Below are 19,346 nucleotides of genomic sequence, written 5' to 3'. Positions count from 1 at the left end.
ACCTTTGCCTCTGGTACCACCTCGCGTCTCTTTTCTTCTCTCCACACAGGAAGTAGGCAACCTCTCTCCCCTCCCCTAAGCCAATCACAGCGCTGCAATGGCAGTGTTGTGATTGGCTGGGACGCCGACCCCACAGACGTCTATGGGTAGGCCATCTTTATGCAGGCTGCATTCAGACTACATAGAGAAAATGCAGAGTGTGCATGACTGGTTTGATTGGCCCTGGGGCCACCACTCTTCCCCTGCCTGGAGCAGGACCACCCACCCCCAACCAAACCCTGCCTTCTGCTTTCTCGCAGTGCGAGAAGCAGAAACATAAAATGGTATTCATAATACCATTTTATGTTTTTGCTTCTCGCACTGAGAGAAAGCAGTGGGGCGACGCTCCACTGCCCACGTGAAGGGGATGCCCCTGTTGGATAGTTGTGGGACCTATAAGGGTCTGAAGAAGGTACGGGACTGGATGCAGTGATTTGTAGGGACCTGTAGCATACATCAGAATTTAGGCAGATGTTCACTGTGGTAGTTTGTTAGTGCCGAGGTAAATAGAGCCAAACTAGCAAAATAAAAAAAGACTGTTCCCAGTCAGGAATCTCTCGGTCGGTTTTGCTCACGAGCAAGCAGGCAAATATACAGACGGCTTGACAAGTCCATTTGCTATAGCTTGACGACAGTGATGCACAAAAGGCAGACATTCTTTCTCATAGGTGTATAGCCTTGCATATTTTATTTAATTGTCCAGCTAACCTACAGTCTTGTGTATTGTTTCAGGTTCTAAGTCTAACATGGAGGATATAAGCGAGGTAAGCATTTATGATCAGCTAGCTTGCTTTTTACTGCAAAAAACAAGTCTTCCTCTGATGAAAAAGGAGATATTTTGATCCCCAAGGATGCTACTGGCAAAACTGGAAGTGGACTAGGGCAGCTAGAGGCGGGACCCAGGCAACAGTGTGTGTGTGTGTCTTTGTGGGTGCATACACGTGTGTTGTCTATGCTTGTGTGCGTTTTCTGTCTGCGTGTGTGTATTGTCAGCCCACCCACTTGTGGCTTGACAGAGGAGCCATAGAGTGACAGACTGCTTACCCTTATAATGAACACACAACACAAAGAATGTCTTCCGGAATACTTTGCACAGCTGCAATTTAACTCCCAGGTAAGTGTGTGTGTGTAGCCTTCATTTTCCATGATGCATAATGGTGACACTGTTTTTTGCATTCTAATCAGCAACAGATCACTGAACATTCTGTTTTAATGATTCAAACACACAATTAGTTGTTATCCTTTGGCTTTTCTCTGCATCCCTACTGATGGCACATGCTCTTAGTGCCAGCGAAAACAGATTTTACCTGGGACATAAGATCCACTGAAACAAAACATTTTGTTTAATTAAAATATCACAAGCAAAGTATCCTGGATTCAGATGTTAGAAGTCTTGTAAAGCTTACAAGGAAGCCCTTAATATAAAAGTAAAAAAATATACCGAATATGGCCTTAGGCACCTTGAGACACTTTAGTTAGTCATGTGTGCTATATAAACAAACATGACATATAGGAAAAAAAATAAAGTAAGCAGACATTAGTTGCTGAAGGTTTTTGCAGTGCAACAAATTGAAATTTCAAAGTACGTTACTGTATAGAAAAATAATATAAGTCTAAATACACAGACCAAATCATTTGAGTACGCGTCTCTTGAGACTTTGAAGTCAAAAGCTGTTGAGGGAGTCAAGCCTTCAAGTCGTTTCCATTGTTAATTCTCCAGATCAGCGCATTGTGACTGAAAATTCAAGTAGAGACCTTCATTGAAAGTCTGAAAGTTTTGCAGCAGGCAGTGGGGTTAATTAAGATGGTTTGTTGGCCTGGTGTGGTTGTGGTCAGATGGTTCAACCCTGGGTGGGTAGGTAAGCTTTTGGCGGGCAGCAAGCTGCCCCATGGCTTTAAACCTGCATAGTGTGGGCTGGTAATTTTGCTGTGAATGCAGTGCCCTTCTGGCCAGGCAGGGCTTACTGAACCCATCCTGCCAAAGAGCTGAATGTAAGTGACACTCTTCTGATCTCTCTGCAATTGCCCTCATTTCTTGTGCCACATCCAGCAAACTGTAGGCCACAGATGACACTTCAAAGGCCATACTCCTCTCTTAAGGTCTAAGGCCCTTCTGAACAGTTAGTGGTTCACACCCAACACCTCTTAGACCAGGTATGCTTAGCGAATCTATTAGTAAAATTACATCAATTCCCTTATGTGTTACCTTGTTGATGCCCTTCAAAAACTAGTACCATGTGCTGCTGACTCATCAGACTCTAGCATGAAGGGAATTGTATCTCTTGTACAGTTATTGGATGAGAGTGATGACTAGAAAAGCAACTAAAGAGAAGCACATCAAAATCTAAGGACATGATTTGGCAGTTGCTCCACTAACTACATTTCTTACACCAGCCTTCCAAAATAAAACTAAAGAAGTTAGTAGTCAATCCACCAACCAAATTCCTTGTACCATTCCTTTTATTATTGTTCTTCCAGAAGAAAAGTGGCCAAGTCAAAAAGTGGCCTGTCCGAGGAACATAATTGGGTTAGGACTAGTCTCTGTTCAATAAAAGCTAAAAAGGGCAGGCTCTCGCCACCAGATGCTGGTGCCTTGTGGTTTAACAATAGCAGGAATAGTATGGCACCGTCAGCAGGTGGTTCTTTCTATCTCTTTAGTTGCTGCACCTAGAGTAACCATTCAGCCTATGTTGTGCAGTCTCCTCACATATTTCAATCCACATTTGAATTTGACTCAGGAGGCCCAAGCCCCTCTCAAGCTGTGCTGCCACATTCCAAGTCTTTCTATCCGCACAGGAATGGCATTTGTCAAATGGCCCAAACAGACTCTCTTGGGTCCAAGAAAGTGATAACTATACTCCACCCCTTCAGATAAATGAAAGAAAAAGATAGTAGGCATCTTAAGATGTTTGCGATATTTAATTATCTGCTTCAGAAAGAATTTGTGAAAGGAAAAAAAATAGCTAAGGCTGTAGGATTTGATCAAGGCCACAACACAAATAATGAGATAATGAGGCTTTAGCCCATATTTAGTTCTTTGTCAACCAGATACACTTAACAATATATTTTCTGTTGCCAACTTTACAGTTCATTCCCAGTCCCGTCAGTTATGATGTAAGGGAGGGATGCAAGAAAGCATAATGTTTGGAACAATGAATTATTAATAAGGTGTGTCCCTTTGTCTAGTAGGCTTTCTTTGTGAATAATTACAGTCTCTCTCCCAGTCTTTCCACATGTAGAAATCAAATTTAGGCAAATTTGGTCTGATAGGGAAATGGAAATCATCTTCTTCCTAAAAAATTCAATAACCAGCAGACTCTATAGGCAGTCACTTCTATGGCGCTGCAAAGAAAAAAGCAGGAGGCATCAAGGCATAACACCAGTTCTCAGCATGACCCCTAACGTAGTATTTGAGGGTCCTCCCCTCTTTCAACCTTTCTCCATGGCTTACCTGCAGCAGAGAAGCAGGAGCTTTCAAGGCTTAGCGCCGGTTCCCAGCATGGCCAATGAGAGAGAGAGAGAGAGAAGGAGAGAGACTGAGACCGACCTAAATAGGGGTTCAGGAATTCCAAACCACACCTCCTTCTCCATGTTAGGGCAGTGATAGGTGGATGGCTCCATTCAACACCTTTTTGAGTTCTGGTTGCTGGATGTGTCCCTGCTCCTTGTATAAATGGGTAGACTCCACTCCATTCCTATATGGGCGAGTGGAATGTCAGTGCTCCCTGTATCCTGCCCAAGTGGAAAGAGAACTAGGGACCAGCGTATTGAACGGTCTTGTAGGGTATGTCACCCCTCTCCCCAAAACTATATCTGGTAAAGAGGGATTTGGAGGAGTGAATGAAACCTATTAGCTTTTGAAACAGAGATTAAAAATATTGCCTCCCACTGGTATGTTCTCTTTAGTCAACGAAAGCAGGAGTGAAATTATATTTATGATAATATGTATAAGGACCGTGCACATCAGCAAATATACTTAATTGTTTATATATGCTAATAAGGTACCTATGGTTGAAAGCTAGGATTACAGAAAGATGTCCTTCTCCATCAGGCAGTCTTCATGAAGATCCTGAAGGAAGATGAACCCTGCCCATATAGACTTGAGAGTTCTGAATTCAAGTTTTCATCTAGAGGGCTGGACTGTGGTTGTAGTTTATGTCTTTGGGGTCGAATCAAGACTGGGTGATGCCAAGTGCTTGAAATATATTGAACAGATATTGCAGTGCACCCGGAAGCGTGGTTGTTGTCATCTGTAAGGTCACTTTACTGGTCATGTTTTGGCCCAGTCAAAGAAAGAATCTCTTGTGTACTTATTATGGAGCTCAGGCTTCACCAATAGTGAGGGATTTTGTGAAAATGGGAACAATTTGATGCTGACGAGGCAGTGTCTGTCCTGGACTGCTACTTTTTACTGAATACTGTGACCAGCAGACAGCAAGTCTTAGATGTAGAGCCACAAACACCGGTGTAGGGATACACTCAGACACTAGCAGGGAGAGACTCACATGGACACTGGGGTAGAAAGAAACTAACTGAGACCCTTTACCAGAGAGACACTGACACAGAGTCTTGTGCATTGGGGAACTGCCACACATTAACACATGCACACACACTTGGACAAGGAGCACTGCCACATGCTTCGGGGCAGTGAGGATCTCACTTGCTCACTGGGAGACATGAACATTAGGCGTACACAGAGCACACAAATCCTGGTTTGTTACCTAAATTGCGATATTCCTCTTTAGGTGCACTTGCCATAGGAGTCGGTCATTTGTGCAGCATGCGGTTAAAAGACAAACCCAATGACCACATAACAGCAGACATTAGCCAAGACAGCTGACCCACAGACACACTCACATTTTGTATTGTGGATGTTCACAATACCCAACATCCCTCTATTAAATAATGACTAGCAACAAAAATCCCTAGATGTACCATCACTTCACAAGTACTGTGTATGCATTAGTGCAATGAGCAGATACCTCATTCACTGTGTGCACAGTTCACTTTCACTCTTCAGTGATTTCAGTACTAATTACAGATCCTTTCCATGGCTCTAACTCACCCAACTCTCTAGCTAAGATGTTCTTGTTCAATATTCAGTCCTATTGGAAGCAAGCCTTTCAACTGCAAGTTCAATGCAGTGATTGTATTTCCTGTGGAGTTATGTTTCCAGATATAGGTTGCTAAAATGCCCCTATTCATTAATTTCATAGTTTGTAGAGGGCCACTGTCTCACAACAAGTGTAAATGTAAGTTAGGACAACAAAAGCTCCCTTGTGTGCCGTGTTTTAGTAATAACCATAAGTAGTAACCAAACCACACAAACAATTAATAAATATCTGACAATTATAAAATACTGAAATATATTTATTTAGTTCCATACACATAGAAAATAACTTCATAACAAATCTGCATTTGAAATTTACTTACTAAATACAATCACATTTTTTTTCTAGACAAACAGTACCTAGTTTCTAGATCAAAACTTATCAAAATATACATTTACATAAAATCTACTTGCATGTATATAGAGTACTTTACAGAAACCATTCTTTAAAAATTTAGCAAATTCACTGTTACAGAGTCCATTTCATTAACATTGAATAAATGTCGACGCAGCGTTTCGGCGGATCATTTGTTTTATCTCTGCCTTCTTCAGGACTTATTCAATACACACAGAATTTTCTTAAAATATTAAAAATTATTTCAAATCCAAAAGACTTGATCAGAAACACTTCCAGACCATGGGCTCCCTTCATATTACTGTGCACATATGTTCTAGGATACAGTATTCAGTTTATATCCCTTGTGATAATAGCCTCTTAAAAAAGGGCAGAAAGGCCTCGCAATGTCTGCAGGGCCCCTCAGGGTTTATTCATCTGTTTAAAAGGCTGTATGCCCTTGAGCGATCGGTTCTTAATTTATTTGCCGCAATGGTGGTATTTATTCAGTCCTTCATATCACACCTTGGTATTCCATTCCAGTTTGGTTTCAATTAATCAGATCTACTGTATCCATTCAAACCGGTAGCGTGTCAACCTTCTGGTTCCCATGCACCTTACCACTCCTTGTATTAGTGTCCATTTGTGTCCCTCTTGCCTCGGTAGAAGCCTGGACCCTTGTTGAGCCTCCGTTATAACAGTTTGTGAATCTGGTTTTGCATTCATGTGAGAGGAACCAAATCCGCTTTGTTGAAGACATCTGATAATTATGTCTTTCAACTATTTATTCATTTTACAAGCGATTGGCATAGTTTGTTAATAAAAGTTAACTCTTTTTAGGAATTTGTTCACCTCAATGGAGCCAACGGAGGATTGACAGCAGACGCCCTCAAGAAGGAAATTGGGAAATTGAAGGTATGGAGTGAGAATGTTGGAGCTCAAAGTGCTATAATATAGATTCCTGGCAGGGCACTTGTGCTACCCTCAAGCTGCTTCCAACAACTGAATCTCTATGCAGGGGGAATAGAGGGTTGGGAGTAAAGTTTTTCTGGTATGTTTTCTTCTTGTGTATTCATGGGTTAGAAGTGATTTTAATCCTTAGGCTTGTAAGTAGCTGGCTCTTCATATGATATATCAAAATGAGATATATCGTGTAAAGAGTCCAGAGGTTCCCTTATAAGTGGACAGGGGCTTGCTCTAAAAAAAACCAAGATGCTCCTCCACGGGGCAGTGTGGTCGAGAAGCCTAAGGCTTATCATAGAGGAGTGCAAGACACCTGAAAATACACACACTGCTCAATAAATGAGACACACGACTCAATAAGGAGATCCACACCAATTTGTTTGAAAAAAAAAATATCTTTATATATGTTTAGGCTCCAGAAGCAATTCGTTCAGTAAGTACGTTTTTAAATGGAAATTGTTTTCAGTTCAAAAAGTTGACACTTAGTGCATTTTTCGGAAGCTGCAATGTTATCCTACATTCCCGCCAAGTACTGCATCAGATGTGAGACTAACGCATTTTAATTTAGTGGTCCGCATAACCACTCTAAAATCCATTAGTTGCGCATTATAGCCCCCCTTGACCACCCTGGTGCGCTAGGAGGAGCTGCGTCTAGTGCACACCTGGCAACGTCTGCTATTGAGACCGGATTTCCTGTGCTCAAACTGTTTATCAAAAATAACCAATACATGAACGCTGGGCGCCCCGGGAGAATCATTCAATCACTCGAATCTGAATTAGGTGAGCAGAGCTACTAACCTAGTGCTCTCAATGGGGTGCCTGTGTTGGTCATAAACAATACCAATAATTAGACCAGCCAGTGCCCCACGTGGGTCTGAGAGGGGGCGGTGTCTTGCCTCTTGAGCCAGTAAACTCTGGCTTAGCGCAGTCAAGTCATTCATCAGGCCCAGAGCAAGCCGAGCAGGTTAGCAGTGTCTTCATCAGTGCTACAGAAATAACAAAATGCCGCACTGGGCTATAGTGGCTCGCGTCGAAACTGGTGCAGCCCCTCTCCTGTTGTGTTCTGGGAAGGCCTCTGCCCCACTGCACTGACTTCGCATGGTGATTGGCCCTAGAGGCAGACTCTGAGGAGGCAGTAACTTTGCTTTGCCTTGCCTGCAGTTGCCAGTGTGGCCTTTCCTCCTTGAGGAGGTCTTACTCACTGAGTGGCACGGTCGGTCCTCATGAGATCAGTGAGTACAGGACTGATTTGTGGTGGCGGGTGGACAGAGTGTGTGGAATCTGAAATAAAAGCAAGAAATGAATCCACACAAACAGTTCTCAGTCAAGGGTGAGATAGGAGCGTTTATTGGAAGAACCAACAACGGAATAACGTGCAGCACGGGGGTACCAGCCTAGATACTGAGTGCCCAAAGAGGTGACGTGCTTGACAGTTTTATAGGCCCAAACCACAAAGGATGTAGCATCATAGCATACGTTGCACAAATTAAGCATAGTTCGTTTGACCAATAAACAAGGGCCTAAATGGTTGCATACCATTTAAGGACCGAAGGGTACTGTTGCTGGCTGCGTGACCCAAATCTGCTTCTGGGACTTTCCACTATAATGCAAGATATAAGTCTGGTGCTTTTCCAGTTAATGATTGCAACATAATAGATATGTCCAAAGACATATTGAGAAATGTGATATGCAAGTGTAAGTGTACGTGCTGAAGCGAGCATCTTCCCTTGCCACGTATCTATTTATGAGCAAGCCTTGCGTTACTGAAGCTATGTCTTTATAGCAAAATAATGCTAGTGCATAGAGTTTGCCATGCTAACTTAACAGGGCCTACAAATTTGCTGCATTTGGTATCACCACAGAACGTGGCTTCTACATTGCCCCATCTGATAGCAAATCACCATCCTCCAGCTCCTCTCCTTCTTCATCTGCTTCTGTATTATTCTTTGTGTCGTGTCCATGTTGCGTACGCCACCTGCTGTAGTGTCCATGATGCGCAAAACAGGACACCAGGGCCGTGCAGCATGCTGGGCAAACGTGGCACATTACACACAGGGTAATCAGTACTGCTATTATAATTATGCCTGCTTCCAGTATCCATGAACCCCAGCCTGCCAGCCACACCATCACCTTTTCCCACATGCTCCCGGTGTGTATGCCGTGTGCCTCATCCCTGATGTCTATAATATGGTGTATAGCATCATCTATATTGTGGCTGTTGTCAGGTATATATGAACAGCATGTTTGTTTGATGACGTGGCAGACTCCACCCTCTTTTGCCAGAATGATGTCTAACGCAAGTCTATTCTGCATCACTACTGCCCTCATGGCTGTGAGTTCTTCTGTAATGTTTCCCATCCCTACCGCCGTGCTTTCAGCTAAATCCTCAATCATGCGTGCTAGCTGATGTATCCTTTCGGTGGTGTAGATAAGCCCTGCACCTGGGACCATTGACCCTACAGCTGTCATTACATGGTCCAACCATTCTGGCGTCCTTCTGACCCTTTTTGGCAATGCGCCTTGGAGTGCGATCTGGCCTACGTCGGAGAAATGGGTCATCTTTGGTATGATGGAGGCGAGATAGCAGCTACCATACCAGCCTGGCGGTAGGTAGAAGTAAGCCTACTGGCCACACACGAAAAACAACCCCTTGTACCCCACTAATCCCGGTGATAAATCCCCTTTCTTATTCCTAATTCTTGTCAGCTGTGTTGTGTGTGTGCAGTTACTGCTGCCCACAAATATTTGTCCCGCCGCCTCCTCTTCTGTGCCCGTTGCTTCTATTCCCTTAATTTTGTTTATCCTGTCTTCACAATCTAGCAGACCCTTGTCCCCTTGTGCCATTTCTACTATTGTGCATCCGAATATGACGCAGTCTTTCCATGCATCTTTCTGTAGTAGTGTTTGTATGGTGCAGCTTTTTCCCTCTGGGGGCAATTTGGGTCGTCTTGTTATAAACGTTACTTTGTTATTTAGAATGCATGAAGGGGCACGTTGTCGTTGTTCTACCTTGAAACTTGGTACCTTCAATTTTCCCTCCTTCATTATCCCCAAGTTGTTCCACCCTGTCCTTCTCTTCCACCCTTCCGTTTTTTCAACCTCCTCTATTGTTGCTAACATTTCCGTATCCCTTGTGGTATGTACTATATTCATGCATGGCTCTTACTTTCTCTCGGGTGCTTTCCTACCCTGCTTTGTTGTCTTTCTGCTATCTGCTGGTGGTGCAACTGATACTGACATATTGTGCTGTTTGAGGAGCAGATCTCTCATTAAAATACACCCCATGTATTTTGATACTGGTAACACGTTGTAGCTCATACTATTTTCTGTGTTAGTTGGTAGGTGCGTACAGACGTAACATCCAGATATATTCATTATGTGTACATACATTTTTACCATTTCCACATACTGGTTTCCATTGTACTCATCCCACAGTACCCCGTCCCCGTCTTCTTTATTGCCAACCTTGCCCAGAATCATTTCATTTTCAAACTCAAATAATTCTGCATCCTTAGTCACATTGTTACCACCCTCCTCTCCTTGCCGGCCGTTAAGGAACGGTATTTCAAGTTCGTTTGCAAATACTATTATTAATGCCGTCACTATTATTGCTGGCACTGGTGTCAATACTGCTGCGACCACTGAAGGCCATATTCTTTCGTGTCTCTTTCTTCTTTGCATAGTGCCTTTGTTTTCCATTTTTAAACACTGTCTTTGATAATGTCTAATCCTATGTCTTCAGCCGCCAATATTATGCAGTCCAATATGTCGAGGCGGTGTTTTCAATATCTTGTGTTGTCGCTTGTATTCCAAAAGTGGGGAACGAGATGTTTTGCAGAACTAGCTCTCTCAGCCCGCTAAAAAGGGGAGGGTTTGGTACAGTCAGTTGTAGTATCCCTATTTCACCTAGTCCAGGGCACAACAAGCTGATGTGAATTGTTAGTCGTGACTCTTCAACTCTCACTTGTATAGCTCGAAGCCTTCCCGATCTGTTCGCTGTCATTGGTCGTAGCTGTCGACTATGGTAAGCGTAGGCGTACACTGCCTTTTGGAGCTTCCTCTGCAACTCTAACTAGCGGGCTCTGCACCTCCTACATGCTCATTGGTGCAGACACCAGTCAACCATTTGGAAGGAACGTTGGTGCCTTGATGTGCCACTGTCAGAGGTTACTAGCACATGACAGTTGGCACTCCCTTTGAAAAGTAGCTGGCACCACTGTTTTGGAAAGATGATACCCAGGGGCCTGATGATACCCAGGGGCCTGGGTTCGTTGTGCGTAGTGTCTCTTGCTGTTTCCGTTGTCCGTTGGAGGCCTAGCCTGCCCCGAGCAGGTGCCTGCCTCTTACTTCCCGTTGGCCTTGTCTCGCGTGGTGGATCGGAGGTGGTACCTGCGGGGTGCCTCGGATGTCGCAGGAGTTGCTGGTCGATCTTGTTTCTCGCTGTCTGGTCCGTTCGGTCCGTCTGCCTTTTTGGTGTGGGAGCTGTGGATCCAGGAGGTCAGTCCTTTGCACTTCACTGCTGTTGCTGTGCGGAGGATGATCTGGTGAGGTCCCTTCCACCTTGGCTGGAGGCAGTGCCGTCGGGTGTGGGCCTTTATCCAGATCCAGTCGCCAGGCTGCAGGTCATGTGGCGGTGGGGTTGTCGCCTCTGGAAGAGCCTGCAGAACGTGAGCATATGCCTTGCAGCCACTCTCCAGCTGATGTGATAGCAGAGGGAGCCGTTCGTCAGGCAACCAGACAGGTCATTTTCTTCAAGTTCACCCAAGCTGTCATAAGTGAGAAAGAGAATAGTTCTGGGTGCTTATTACGGGCGTCCCATGAACGAAAGGGAAGGTGACAGAAAAGGGTTGGGAAGAAAGTTAGTAATTCTGCCTCCTTGCAATCTTCCGCTATCCCATAAGCTGGCGGAAGAGGCGGCTAGGCGGAATTGGAGTCTGTCAGGCAATGTGCTAGGTAGTGCAGGTGGTGAACTCTACATTCAGTGCAGGCAAACATAGAAAACAAAACACATCCCTATGCGCAGCGCTGTGAAAGTGGTTGTGTGCTGAAGGTATGTGTACGTAGTTGGTACTAATCCCAGAATAGTAGTGGGGGGGTCTATAGGTTATATTGAGCGCTGGCGTACAGGACTATTGATATTGGGCAGTCAGATATATTAGCAGCGTCAAAGTGTCAGTCGTGTCAGCGTCGCAATACCCGAAGGAGAAATTTAGCTCTGACAGAGACCAGTGCTGGTCTCGAACCCTAGGTAAAACCGTTGTCGTATATGTAAAAGGTCTATGTAATAAACAACAATCCTGCAAGGAGTGTTCTAAAGCAACACATAGATCAGCAACCACTAATATGAACAACATCAAAATAGATCAAGGACAACAAACAGGTCAGCCGATACTCCCCCCCCCCCCTCTGTGCCTAGGGAATCCCCTAGGCACAGCTGGAGACCGCCTTAGGTGTCCAGCAAGGGGCAGCACCGCACTGGGTACCCGGGTCCAGTGGTGCTGGGGCTAGTCAATGGGACATATACCTGAGTACAGGGACCTGGAGAACTGGCGCCAAAAAAACGTTGCAACCACAAGAGGGGCAGTCCAGGGACCGCAGCCGCCATGATATCGTACCTGTACCAACAGGATGCGCGCTGTCAGGGGTGCAAAAACCGCCACCACCTGAACCTGGAGAGCCAACTGTCACAACTCTAAAACGAGGGACTACCTGCTACCACCTGAAACCTGGGGAGCGAAACTGCTACCACTCTAAAACGAGGAGCTACCTGCTACCACCCGAAACCTGGGGAGCGAAACTGCTACAACTCTAAAACGAGGAGCTACCTGCTACCACCCAAACTAGAGTACGTAACTCCCAAAAGGAAACTTACCGGCGTCTGTTGAGTCTGGCAAAGCGTACCGACCTCTGCTCCAGTCAACGGGAAAGATCCGTGTACGTCCTCCACCCCCATCGGCCGGAGACTCTCTGCTAGCAAGACAGGGGATGCAGTAGGTCGCCCTCCGGGAGGCACCGTCAGCTAGGTGCTGCCTGGCACCGGGGAGTCACTGCGTGCTGGGAACTTGCAGAAGGGCGCTGTCACCGGCCAGGTGGGGTGGGCATCCGGACCAGAAGCTGTATCGGAGGGCAAAGATGCACATATAAAGTATTCTGGCAGAGGGCAGCAGCAGTGTCAGAGATCAAAGGCTGCGCACGGGACTAGAGGAGAGAGAGAGAGAGAGCCTGTCGGCTTCTATTAACGGTGAGCAGACACTAAACAGGAGCGCAGTCCTCACGCGAATGATGACAAACTGAAATATAAATCACAAGGGCCACAAAAAGAACACAAAAGAAAGTGATAAGTATAGGCGTAATGATAGCCATTTGCGTGTCCCACAAGTCAGTAACACAGGCCCGAGAAATGCCGCCAGGGCATAAGCAAACAACCCTTGACATGAGATGAAGACAGGGAAAGAAGAGAGAGCAGGGGGGCCAGAGGCAAAGCGAAATCAACTTACTGGCAGGCAGGCCCCCAGCGTTCCAAGGGAGGCGGAGGAGAGAGGAAGACAAAGTAAAAGGTTCTCGAACCTCAGGTCTCCGAACCCTGAAGGAAGCTGGAGTCCAGGCCGCCAGGTCGCGAAATCGTCAATGGTCTGGAAGCTGCATTCTCCACCAAATGTGGAATCTGAAATAAAAGCAAGAAATGAATCCACACAAACAGTTCTCAGTCAAGGGTGAGATAAGAGCGTTTATTGGAAGAACCAACAACGGAATAACGTGCAGCACGGGGGTACCAGCCTAGATACTGAGTGCCCAAAGAGGTGACGTGCTTGACAGTTTTATAGGCCCAAACCACAAAGGATGTAGCATCATAGCATACGTTGCACAGATTAAGCATAGTTCGTTTGACCAATAAACAAGGGCCTAAATGGTTGCATACCATTTAAGGACCGAAGGGTACTGTTGCTGGCTGCGTGACCCAAATCTGCTTCTGGGACTTTCCACTATAATGCAAGATATAAGTCTGGTGCTTTTCCAGTTAATGATTGCAACATAATAGATATGTCCAAAGACATATTGAGAAATGTGATATGCAAGTGTAAGTGTACGTGCTGGAGCGAGCATCTTCCCTTGCCACGTATCTATTTATGAGCAAGCCTTGCGTTACTGAAGCTATGTCTTTATAGCAAAATAATGCTAGTGCATAGAGTTTGCCATGCTAACTTAACAGGGCCTACAAATTTGCTGCATTTGGTATCACCACAGAACGTGGCTTCTACAAGTGGGCGGCGTTGGAGGGTGCCGGATGCTGTTTATCGGTGTCAGGGAGAGCTCTCTACAGTCCCTGCAGGCCCTCACTGAACCTGGATTTCGCCGGCCCCATCATTGAAACTGATGCCTGTGGGTCGTGATCAAGCAAGCCCACGAAGCTCTCGCACTCCCAGACACTTGCGGACAGACAGCGATCTGCTGAGTCAGGTACTCGAGGTCTAATGACTGCACTGTCTTTATCTGATCTCTTCAACACCTACTTCTTAAACATACTGGGCCAAACTTCCTGGTAGTTTACAGCCTTCACGGGCATGTTTTCCCTCATCAATACTGTGGCCGGGAGCACAGAAATGCAGCGGGAAATTAAGGGGAGGGAAATGATCTTGTGTTTCACAAAGAGAAAGAATGGTATTTATATATTAATGGCCATGAAAGATATGTGGCCATCTTCAGCCCCATACAGCTGTAGAAGCCACAATGCCAGCCAGCATCGACTGAAATCTACGGCTTGATGCCCTGCTCCGAAGCCAGTCTTGCACATCTGCTGACATTTCAAACTGCAGAGGGTTTTAGGGCGTTACCTCTGACTGCTCCAGCAGCAAATGCAGCCTAGGTCTCACAAAAAATCAGAAACAGGGAAACAATATTCTCTAACTATTTTATTAATCTTTTATTTAGGTAACTTCATACAAAATAACCACACACCTAAATAAAAGATGATAAATCCAACAAGTTAAAGACATTTATTGGAAATACATTCTTTTATGTTAACATTATGAAACCTCAATTGGTTAATGAAATAACTGTAAATGTTTTGTCTGGCACTAGAGAGAAACCTAATTTTGTCTTGGTTGACACAGTGGGGGTAGTGACTTCTGTATTATAATGCTATGATGTCCCAGCCTGCGACTAGAACCACTGTGAATATACACCTTGTTTTAAACTTGTATCACATACAGTATAAGATAGACTGCCCGGAAATATGCAGAGTATTCGTGGCTATTGTACAGGGAGTGTTAACCTTCTCTTTCAGGAGGTTTGCAGCAGTTTCAAGCTATTTTTAGAGCTTCTCATTGCTGAAAAGGGTGTCATCTGTGATATTTATCTGTTTTCATGCACTTCATTGCTTTGTTTTACTCCAGACAAAGTGTCACTCTAAGTGTCACACATGTGGCAGTTCAGTGTGACTCATAAAACCACGTAAACAACAGAAATGTCACACATAAGCAATCTGAAAACTTGCCATCTATGTTTACGTTTCCCTCGTCTTCATTGCTTAATTTTGCTTGCGAGAAAGTGTTACTCATAGCTATTGAATGTCACTCATAATCACACTGAATTTATGAAAATGTCATACATGAACAATCTGAAACCTTGGCAGCTATAATCCTTTGGGAGGAAAAGTCAATGTGGCATTCAGGTACAATACAACGATGAACGGGCCCAATCTCCAGGATTTACATTGAGTGGTGGGCAAGGTCCAAGGCAGCACCAGCAGAACTCCACCAGCAGCGCTAGGGTGGCCAGGTGCAGGGGTGCAAAACAGCATTGGGTGCCCGATGTTACTCTAAGGGGATCGATCCTATTCCCGTAAAGAGGCGGTAGGCTCGGACTGGAAGGGCATTCAGGCTGAAGCAACAGGGGGGGCTCAGGTCTCACAATGCACGGGGACCTAGGAACATCTTTGCTCCTATTCTCTGTAGCCTAGGGGCGACAAGTGCAGAGGTGTCCTTAGGCGTCGGGTTTTCCTTACCAGCAGCAGTCACAATAAAGGAGGCCTGCATGCAGAGGCTGCAGATGCTGTTTGGGAGTCCACGAGAGGTGTCACCACACTGGATTCAGTCTCTGGGGGGCTGAGGGACCATTGGCCCACTTCAACTCAGGCTTGCAGCAACGGTGCAGTGATGTCTTCAGCCATTGGGTTTCTGTGGTCACAAAGTCCTCTCAGGTGTCTTTGGATCACTGCAGGATGTAGGGAAGCAGGTTTGCTACTTCTCAGGAGGTCTTGGTTCCTGGATGAAGTGCTGGCAGGTCTCCCGGGCTTTGGGGACTTAGAAGCTGCAGGACAAGTCTCCTTTTGGCGCAATTGGCGAAGTCAGCAGGCAGGGCAGCAGGGTTGGTACCAAGTCAGCTGCTAGGTCTTCTGTTCTTGCAGTTGCAGCTCTTCACATCCTTCTACATATTTGATATAATTTCCTGGGGCCAAGGGCTCCACTGAATACAAAATTTAGGGGTCTTAGGGGAATGAAGGGTGGTAGCCAATGGGCTACTGACACCTGGGGTCACTATGCCCACTCTATGACCACTTCCTATGGGAAGTGGGCGTAACCCTATCTCAGAGTTTCTAAGTGTGCCAACATAAAGATGGCCTCTTCTGAAAAGTCATACCCACATCAGGGTAGGCCATCTTAGGGGTGGGACTACTCTGGCGGTGTGCACACCTACCCGACTAGCTAATTTCCTGCCTGTTCAGGTGCCAAAGGTCTCAGGGAAAAGGAGGTTCAGCCTCCTCTCCTATGAGGGGGGCTAGATTTGCATTTCAAAGGCGGGAGCTTCTTTGAAGCTTGCTGGCCTAGGAGTGCTAATCAGTTGGTCATCCTTAGGGAGGGGATTTGAACACCCTCATTCTGTGTAGACTTTGTTTCTGACCTCCTGAGAGCAAATGCCCTCACTTTGGGAGGTCAGAAATGTCTCTGGTGGCAGGCTGGCAGAGGCTAGTCAGCCAACACACCTGAGGCTGGTAGGTTTTCAGCAGGCACCTCTAAGGTGCCCTCTGAATGCCTGTATTAATATATCCAATGTTGGAATCAGTGTGGGATTTTTAATATGGGATGTTTGATAACAAACATCCCTATCTTCAGTGAAGCCATTATGTAGTTGGGGAAGTCATTTTCACCATTGTCCTACACATGTTCTAAAATGGCTTCCCTGTTCCCTTGCATTGGTAGTAATGGAACTGACAGTACAGGGGCATATCTGCTCATACAGGTATGCCCTCACATGTACTATTAAGCACTCTGCCTTAGGGGTATAAGGTCTGCCGTAGGGATGACTAACAAATACTTCATGCAGTGTTAGGGGACATGACACACATGCTTGTGTGCCATGTCTTTATTTCACTTTTGTCTGCACCAAAATACGCAGCCTGCAGTGGCCGTCTTTAATGTGTTTGGTGAGGGGTCCCCTAGGGTGGCACAATTCGTGCTGCAGCCCTTGGGTGACCCTCTTTAATACCCCAGGCCCTAGGTTCCAGGGGTACCATTTACTAGGAATTTACAGAGTGTGCCAAAGGTATTGCCAACTGGGGAAACAATTGTACAGTTTTTGGGAAAGAAACCTGGTAGTGGGTACCAGGTTAGTAGGAACCCAGTGCACTTCAAGTCGAAATCTCATCATGGCCCAGGCAAAAAGTGGGGTGACCATGTCAAAAAGGGGCACTTTCCTACAATGCTGCATGCCATATGAAAACTGAATGAAGTCTTTTACCAGCAAACATTTATAAACATAATAATCCACATTTGTAAAGCGCGAACAATCACCCGTAAGGGTCTCTAGGCACTGGGGGCCGTCGGGAAGATTAAGCAAGCTATTGCCCAGAGTCACATGGTGCTGGGCTAATCTGCCGCTGGCGCCGGGGATCGAACTGTGATCCCCAGATTCCAGAGTCAGTCGCCATGGCCGCGGCGCCACACCTCTTCCACCAAAACACTTCAAATACTCTTCACATCACGATTGAACATCCATTCAACCATCCATGCCACTGATTGGCATGACAAGGGTCCACTAATCTGCTTTGATGTCATTTCAGGGGTATGAAGCACTCCATAAAATCAACTATTATAAAATATAACAAAGTTAGGCCAAAATACTAGATAACTAATGTGATGTATATGGAGGGAAGTTGTATACAGTACTCCCACGTTGCAACATGTTACTTGCTTGGCACATAAAAGCTTAACAAAATGTAGAAGACTACAAACAGGCAGGTCTTAAGGGTACTTGGAAACCTCCCTTCATTTGAAGAAAAGGCCGAGGTAGTTGGGGAGACCATTTCAAGTGGCTGACACAAGGATGAGGTAGTGCAGCCCTCCCTAACTGTTAAAGAAAATGGGCAGGAAGTTTCCTCCTTATAAATTCATGCATCATTTAATGGACAATAGCAGCGCTCAAAGCCCCAAACCATTGGATTTTGGCCTTCACATTACACAAATGTGAAGTTTTCAAAAGAAGAGAAGCATGCTCAGGTTTTTTGTGCACCAAAGCCGAGATGGATAGCAAAGTTCAAAAGTTTTACTTGCGAACAAGCACCCCATTACAAATGCATAGCTCATAACGGATGCAGTAAGGCAGCCAAAACCTCTTTTATTTTAGCTAGTAGCACCTTTCAAAAGACATACAGTTATACAGATTATTACAACACAATGTGTAGCATAACAAATTAAAATTGCTTCTAGTTCTGAGACCAATTACAACACATCAATTATAATTTATAGAGAATTTAGAAAAATACACCTCATCAATTATAATCAATCATTCTAATATTTTTAAATCCGAGGGGCAATTTACTAAATCTTGAGACTGACCATGAAATGAAATTAATATTCAACATAATTCAATTGATACAGTTGAAATTATCCAGTGCCTGTAATACTGTTCTTAAGTACTCAACAATTGGACCCTCGTAGGTTTTGCAAAAAAAAAAAAAAAAGTAGCCCATGGAGGAGTGGAAGGAATTCCAATCACACTGGCATAGGACAGGGACCGGCTCAGAAATTCTGTTGTGCAGCTCCTGAATCAACCCAATCCTAAACCAGAACAGTAGATTTCTTTCCATGCACCCAATGCAGGTATGATTCTAGCCCCTGAGCCTTCTTAATCAAGGCATGAGCCTTCACTGACTGCTTTGTTAGTTCAAAAGGTGAAATACTTACTGTTTTGTTTATAAATTACCACATATCCAATGTCTGGACACATTGCAGCCAAGAAATCAAAGTAGGAGTACTCCTTACAAAATTGTATTTCAAAGTTGCCCTGATCAGCTCTACAAAAGGTTTAGTCCAGACTGATATTCTCACAACTCTGGGAGTGCAGCTTATCTTATCCTCCAGGTAACCAAAGCCTTAGAGCCCAATAGAGAAATTAATTTTACTTCAACCTACGGAGAACTTGAATTAGCATTCTTTGCCTTCTAAACCTTAAGAATAGACCACATCTATAGCTCCACATCAGAGTTTGCAAAGTTTCAAATTTCCCAGTAAGATGACTCCTAAATGATGAACCCTCTTTTAGCATCACAACTTTCACCGTAAAAGGTTTTAACTTCATTTTCCCTGGGCCCATTGACATTGCTTTTGAATTGGAAACATGTTTCCAGGTCTAGCTATTGCCTGTAGCTGACATAGTTGGTCAAGAAACGATCCAATCCAATCGCACTCCTAGATAAAAGGATGGTATCACCAGCATATAAAAAAGGGGCAGTCCTTACCATTGATTTTTGATCAGTCTGCTTGTACCAAGGCTCAACCCCAAATCATTGAAGTTTAAAGTAAACAAAAAGATGGGGAGCACTCGTCCTTGGCGACCCTTTTCACAATTTCAAAAGTAGCTGTACACTCCCTCGGCAGACCTTGGTAGAGAGTGCAACTGTTG

General features: G+C 44.9%; 1 protein-coding gene across 4 annotated transcripts in view; it reads left to right on the top strand.

Annotated features, from left to right (window-relative positions):
- Positions 1-19,346, top strand: part of LOC146869379 (interferon-induced 35 kDa protein homolog) — a 262,547-nt gene that overhangs the window by 43,173 nt on the left and 200,028 nt on the right. For all 4 annotated transcript variants that reach the window (XM_085599690.1, XM_085599678.1, XM_085599686.1 and 1 more), the window contains 2 exons: positions 772-803; positions 6,324-6,398. In XM_085599690.1, coding sequence (XP_085455816.1) covers positions 786-803; positions 6,324-6,398 — 93 coding nt within the window. In that variant the 5' untranslated portion in view covers positions 772-785. The remainder of the gene's footprint in view (positions 1-771; positions 804-6,323; positions 6,399-19,346) is intronic.

The sequence above is a fragment of the Triturus cristatus genome, chromosome 1_1, assembly GCF_964204655.1.
Source record: "Triturus cristatus chromosome 1_1, aTriCri1.1, whole genome shotgun sequence".
NCBI classification, from domain to species: domain Eukaryota; kingdom Metazoa; phylum Chordata; class Amphibia; order Caudata; family Salamandridae; genus Triturus; species Triturus cristatus.
Note: the sequence above shows the minus strand (reverse complement) of the source record. Positions and strands in the feature narration are given on the sequence as shown.